We start from the raw sequence: 7,071 nt of genomic DNA on the forward strand, positions 1-7,071 counted from the left end.
TTAGTGTCTATGATGTCCAAAGCTTGGGGTGATCAGAGTAGGCTTCCTCAATAGAGTGACTAACTGTCCTTGTTTGTCTAGGACTGAGAGGGTTCCTGGGATGCAAGACTTTCAATGTTAAAACTGGGAAAGTCCTAGGAAAACCAGAATAAGTCAGTCATTCAACTCTTGGATGGTAAGGATGTTCAACTCTGAACGCTTCTATTCAACACAGTACTAAAGGTTCTAGCCACGGCAATCAGGCAAGAAAATAAAATAAAAGGGATCCAGATTGGAAAGGAAGAAGTAAAACTACTTATATTAGCAGATGACATAGTCTTATACATAGAAAATCATAAGGAACCCACACACAAATACTATTAGAACTAATATACAAGTTCAGCAAAGTTCTATGATTCAAGATCAATACACAGAAATCACATGTATTTCTATATCCTTGCAATGAACAACATGAAAATGAAATTATGAAAACAATTCCATTTACAACAGAATCAAGAAGAATAAAATGCTTAGAAATAAATTTAACAAAAGAGGTGACGGCTTCCCTCGTGGCGCAGTGGTTGAGAATCTGCCTGCCAATGCAGAGGACACGGGTTCGAGCCCTGGTCTGGGAAGATCCCACATGCCACGGAGCAACTAGGCCCGTGAGCCACACTACTGAGCCTGCATGTCTGGAGCTTGTGCTCCGCAACAAGAGAGGCCACGACAGTGAGAGGCCCGTGTACCGTGATGAAGAGTGGCCCCCGCTCGCCACAACTAGAGAAAGCCCTCGCACAGAAATGAAGACCCAACACAGCCAAAAATAAATAAATTAATTAATTTTAAAAAGAAGAGGTGAGAAATTTATACTCTGAAAAGTACAAAAAAATGTTGAAAGAAATTAAAGATCTAAATAAATGAAAAGACATTCCATGTTCCTGGATTGGAAGACTTAGTATTAAGATGGTAATGCTCCCCAAACTGATTTACAGGTTCAAGGCAACTTCTATAAGAATCCCAGCTGGCTTATTAGTAGAAATTGACAGGCTGATTCTAAAATTTATATGGAATTGCAGGGAACCCAGAAGAGCCAAAACAATCTTGAAAAAGAGGAACAAAGTTGGAGGAGTCACACTTCCCAATTTCAAAACACACTACAGAACAACAATAATCAAGATAGCATAGTACTGGCATAATGAAAGACATGTAGGTCAATGGAATAAAATTGAGAGTTCAGAAATAAACACATTTACAGTCAGCTGATTTTCAACAAGGGTGCCAAGAAAATTAAGTGAAGAAAGATTAGTCTTTTCAATAAATGGTGCCGAGGCAACTGGATATCTATCAGTACATGCAAAACAATGAAGTTAGATCCCTAACATACACCAACAATAAAAATTAACTCAAAATGGATCAACAATCTAAATTAAGAGCTAAAACATTAAAACTCTAAAAAGAAAAAAATCTTCAAAGTAAATGTTCATAACCTTGGATTTGGCAATGGTTTCTTAGATTATGATACCAAAAGCATAAGCAACAAAAGAAAAAATAAATTGGATTTCAATACAATTAAAACATTTATGCCTCAAGGAACACCAAGAAGAAAATGAAAAGACCTACAGAATGGAGGAAAAATACTTGCTAATCAAATATCTGATCAGGGACTTGTATCTAAACTATATAAAGAATTCTTACAACTCAATAATAAAAAGATCAATAACCAAATATTTTAAATCAGCAAAGGATCTGAATAGACATTCCTCCAAAGAAGATATGCAAGTGGCCAATAAGCACATGAAAGATTCCCAAATCATTAGTCATCAGAGAACTGCAAATCTAAACCACAATGAGATACCATCCCACACTCACTAGAATGGCCATTAAAAAAACAACAAACAAACAAACAAAAAACCCAGAAAATGGCAAGGATGTGGAAAATTCAAAACCCTCATCCACTGCTGGTAGGAATATAAGATAGTGCAACCACTATGGCATACAGTTTGGCAGTTCCTCAATGAGTTCAACATAGAATTACCATATGACACAGCAATTACATTTCTAGTTACATATGCAAAAGAATTAAAAACAGGTGTTCAAACAAAAACTTGTACACAGGTGTTCACAGCAGCACTATTCACAATAACCAAAAGGCAGAAACAATTCAAACGTTCATCAACTGATGAATGGATAGACAAAATATGGTACATCCATACAATGGAATATTATTTGGCAATAAACGAGGATGAAGTACTGATACCTGCTACAACATGGATGAACCCTTAAACATCATGCTGAGTGAAAGAAGCCAGATACAAAAGACACATTGTACAATGGAATTATACAATTCCATTTCTGGGAAACGTCCAGTATGGATAAATCTATAGAGACAGAAAGTAGACTAGTAGTTGCCTACAGATGGGGAGGACTGAGAGGTGGTAGCTAAAGGTAGAGTTCCTTTTGGGGTTGATGAAAACATCCTAAAATTCACTGTGGTGATGGCTGTATAACTCTGTGAATATACTAAAAACCATTGAATTGTACATTTTAAGAAGGTGAATTGTGTATGTGAATTATATCTTAATAAAGCTGTTACCAAAAAAACACTTAGAATAATGTGAGTACAGTGAACTCTCAATAGATGTTAGCTATTAGCTCTAGCACTATTATTAGGGTCCATTTCACTGAACTCTGAATGAGGACAAGAATGTTTATGGCATTTTGTGAGGATTTCCCTGCTAAAGTCAGAATGGTGAAAGAAATTCAAAAGAAAACACAGGGAATTAAGGTCAAAATACACATGCAAATCCCAGGAATTTCATTTCAGCAAGAAACTGAGTAGGGCTAAATGCTAATCTTCTGGTATGATATCTTTCTGCTGGGTAATTAGCAAAGTGTCCTGTGGACCTGGCATGTTAATTTTTTGGAGTTCCCCAAACTTTTCCCCTTACCATTTGGAACCCATGCTTAGCCAGGTTATAGCTATCTACATGATCTATTCTATTCTTCCAGAAAGAAGTAATTCCCACTGGAATGAGGAGAGTATATAAAAAGGTCTCACTCCACTTTCTAACTCTTCTTCTAATAGAAGTTTTCCTAGGAGTAAATCCTTTTCCCGATCCTAGATGAGAATACTCCTATCTACTTGCAGAACCTGTGATCAGTTCCCTATAACAGCTGGCAAACACACATTTTTGGCCTAAGGAGATAGTAATTTCTCTACAGTAACAAGGAACAAACCTCCCCCTAAGGGTTCTAATGGGATAAGCAGACTGGCAAGCTATCAGCCAGCTGCTGAGAAACCCCTGAAAAGTTAAGTTGTCTCCACACTCTCAACCACAGAGTAGCTCAGTCAAGGACTGAAGTACTAAAATAGAGAAAAGATGAGCACAAGAACTTTTGGCAAATTCCTCAATGACAACAGCTCTTTCAATATGCACACATCATGTGGGTGGGTGACAGAGGGGGAGAGGGAGGGAGGGAGGGAGAGGGGCAGAGAGAGAGAGAGAGAGAAAGATTGGGGGTGGTGGTGAGATGAGGCCTATAATTCTTCAGCAATTTAGTCCATCTAAGCACCCAGAGTTAATGTAGTACTCACCACTGTAGCTCACTAAAAATGTTCTCAATGAGGACAAAAGGCAGTCAAAAGGATGTCACACCCTCTCCTTTACCATATAAAACAATGCCATCTGAGTGCCCTCGTACTCACCCACGAGCAGGTGTGTTCCTGTTTATCTTCTTGGAAACATCTTTAACAAACTCATTACTGGCTTCCTTCTTGGGCTTGGCAGGTTGACTTTGAAAAGCCTGCAAGAAAAAAAAAGGTGGGGGGACTGGTCTGGAGGAGGAAGCAAGGAAATGGAGAGAGAGAGAGAAAAAAAACCTCAAATTACCCAATAGGTGGTTCTCATAGGAAGGTCCTGACACACATCCAAACCCTGGACACCTTGTTTGGGTGTTCCCAGGAACACTGATCAAAACATCTTACAACCAGTATGGTACTGGTGCCAACTAGTCATGATGGAAGCTAGCAGTACAGTAGTCCTGGTGCATATTAGCTAAATAGCAGCCCTAAGTGATTTCAAGATACATATGATGTAGTTCTGATCTCCAATGTCAGGCATACTGGCTGGCAAATTCTCAAAATGATGTTTTGCAAACATCACATTCCATTTTGACCCCACAAGATGTTCAGAGGGGGGAAAAGGCTTTGCTGCCTGAGTATACCAAGATCAACTAGCTTTTCAGGATAGACCTCTAATACAACACTACCTGTGATACATCTATCCCATCTCACTGAGGAGATATTTATTTAACATGGGGCTCTGGGGAGCTCCACCAGAAACTCTAATCATGACTAATTCTATTAAACAGTAGAAAAGATCATGGGACTGTGAATAATGTCAGTAAAAATAATCTTAAAGGTTATGCCTTTAAAATGAGACAAATTAAATCTAATTATATTCCGAATAAATACCATAACCACACTGAAGGACAAAAGAAAGAAAACAGAAGGAAATACAAGATAATAAACAACTAATCCAAGTAAACACAGACTATACACCCTCACCATATACATCCTCAGTCAGGATGCGTTTGTGGGATGGTGGAGAATATTGCAAATAAATCTGGAACTCTTTTTAGTAGGTGTGTTTATTATGGTGGTGTGGAAGAAGTAATTCTGAAACTGTTTTAGATGTATTATAGTATTGAGTAAATGTGTTGATGATCTTGGGAACCATGGTTCTCATTGTAGAGAAGGAACATATAAACACGGATTGAGGAATACAAGAAAGAACCCTGTACGTTTTGGAATGGGAGCTGTGTGGACTCATGATTTCTCAAATAGGTATATGTGTATATACATCTGAGTACACAGGAGTGTGTATTTGTATATATAGATATATGTGTATATATATATATGTTTAAGTACAGATATGTGTGTATCTATATGTATATATACATGCAGACATTTCCTAACTCTGCCTGCAGAAAGGGCAGAAAAAGCAGACACCCCAGTAGCACACCTAGCACTGAGATCTTGGTCTCTAATACCATTCCCCACTAAAAGGAACAGGAATTCTTCACAGAAATGGTTGACTCCATGGCAATAAAATAGGTACAAGAACATCCTGGAACATCCTGTTATGCTGGAAAGAAAATGCTCAAAAAATGATGATAGTATGTCACAAAGACACAGTAGTCAGATTAAAGGGGACCCTAGTGACCAAATCTGGGACAATTTGAGCACCAAAATAATAAAATACAATACTGAACAACAAACCACTGAAAAAATAGGAATTCATAAGTCTATACCAATAATAAATAAACAGGGAAGAAGGGAGGCCTCTGCTTGTAGACTGGTAAATGAGGAACAAGTTCTAGAGTTGGAAAAATCATCATAAAGATTGTGTTAGGCAAAAATCATCAATGAATGCTAAATCTAGGGGACATTTTGATGAAGAGTGGCTATTTGGAGGCTCTTAAGAGTGTGTCCCACAGATTATTAGTTGCAAGAGGGAACAAAAATAAACAGTAATTATACAGTGGAGAAACCGGACAACATCTTGACTGGGTGATCAAAATTAACCTCACCAATGAGGGACAGATGGATGTCGTGTGCCTCCAGATGTGATACTCTAAGGACAGAACCTCACCTATACAGTACTCCAGCCAAGCGTATATAACATCAGTCTAATCACATGGAAACATCAGACAAACACAAAATTAGGAATGTTCTATTTTTAAAAGGGGGGTTGGGTGGGACTGTATTCTTCAAAAATATCATAAAAAACAAAGAAAGGCTATGGAAGTGTTCCAGATTAAAAGAAGCTAGAGACATGACAAGTAAACGACCCTAGACTGGATCCTTTACTGGAGGGGAAAAAATGCTTATAACATTGACTTTACAAAGTCAATGGAAAAAAATTGGAATATGGACAATAGATTACATAAAAACACTATATCAATGTAAATTTATAAAGTTGTTGACTGCACTGTGTTTATATAAGACTATTTCTCTAAGGAGAAATAGTATATAGAGACTCTTTCTCTATATACACTGAAATACCCTAAGTACTTCATGGTAAAGGACCATGATGTATGTAAGCAGATAGGATAAAATGTTAGTAATACGTGAATCTAAGTAAACAGCATATGTGTGTTCTTTGTACTGTTTTTTATTTTTGCAACTTTTTATAAATTTGAAATTATTTCCAAATGAAGTATAAAAAAAATTATGCCTTTGTATCATCGTATCATAATATGCAACTACAATCCAACAGGGAATTCTTTCTTAGGCCCTCAAGTTGTTGTCCACTTCTGCTCTTCAAAGAGCTTGACACAGTTTGCATTTTAATTTCCCCTAAAGTTTTACAAACTCCTTATGTGTCCAGCTGAGATCCAGAATTGGAAAAGATGTGCGTTCTTGGCAGGAGAGAGGAGGAGACCCTAATCCCCAGGGTGAAACTTTCAACTTGCCATATGTGAAGGTTCAAAGCACTAATATTTTCAGATCTAAGCTCAAAGGGACCTTTACCAGTATTTCCCCATAATTCTTTCACCAAAAAATAGGAAAATAGAGATGAATATCAGACTGACAAAAAGTAATTTAGGAAATAGACTTTATCTCCTCATCCACTGGCTTTGGACCAGCTCTAACAAATCAAAAGTCCTTCCCATGCTGAAAGGATAAAGGAGAGGGAAAAAAAGAACACTCACAGCAGACTAACTAACTAAAACAGATCAGCTCTTTTGGCAAGCCAGGACCTCACTGTGGTGAATGTTGAGGAGAAGACAGATATGGGGACATGGAAATGAAGTAATACTGACAGGAAGAAGCAAATCATCATAAAGGGAATCCCCAAAATTCAGAGAGAAAGGAGTCCTCAACCCTCAAAGAAATGAGCTCAGACGTCTGCAGAAATGCCCAACCGTGGAATGGCTTAGGTACACTGTAATGATGGAACTCTGTCTGGAAAGCACCAAAGACCATTCAAGGTGACCAGGACTTGAACGTAAAAGGGAAATGGGCTTTCTGAGCTTCTGAAAAGCTAGAGGCAGAGATATTGCTCAGGGATGTCTTGGGTCCCCAAC

At 37.9% G+C, this 7,071-nt stretch overlaps 2 protein-coding genes across 2 annotated transcripts in view; both read right to left on the reverse strand.

The window, feature by feature from the left end:
• CCNB3 (cyclin B3) overlaps positions 1 to 3,665 on the reverse strand; it is a 44,493-nt gene extending 40,828 nt beyond the window's left edge. The window contains 1 exon segment of the mRNA XM_055081578.1: positions 3,648 to 3,665. Coding sequence (XP_054937553.1) covers positions 3,648 to 3,665 — 18 coding nt within the window.
• A 16-nt stretch (positions 3,666 to 3,681) lies between these two features.
• LOC129391702 (G2/mitotic-specific cyclin-B3-like) overlaps positions 3,682 to 7,071 on the reverse strand; it is a 10,860-nt gene continuing 7,470 nt past the window's right edge. The window contains exon 4 of the mRNA XM_055081579.1: positions 3,682 to 3,783. Within this exon, the coding sequence (XP_054937554.1) occupies positions 3,682 to 3,783 (102 nt within the window). The remainder of the gene's footprint in view (positions 3,784 to 7,071) is intronic.

Source organism: Physeter macrocephalus, chromosome 21, assembly GCF_002837175.3.
Source record: "Physeter macrocephalus isolate SW-GA chromosome 21, ASM283717v5, whole genome shotgun sequence".
In the NCBI taxonomy this organism is placed as follows: Eukaryota; Metazoa; Chordata; class Mammalia; order Artiodactyla; family Physeteridae; genus Physeter; species Physeter macrocephalus.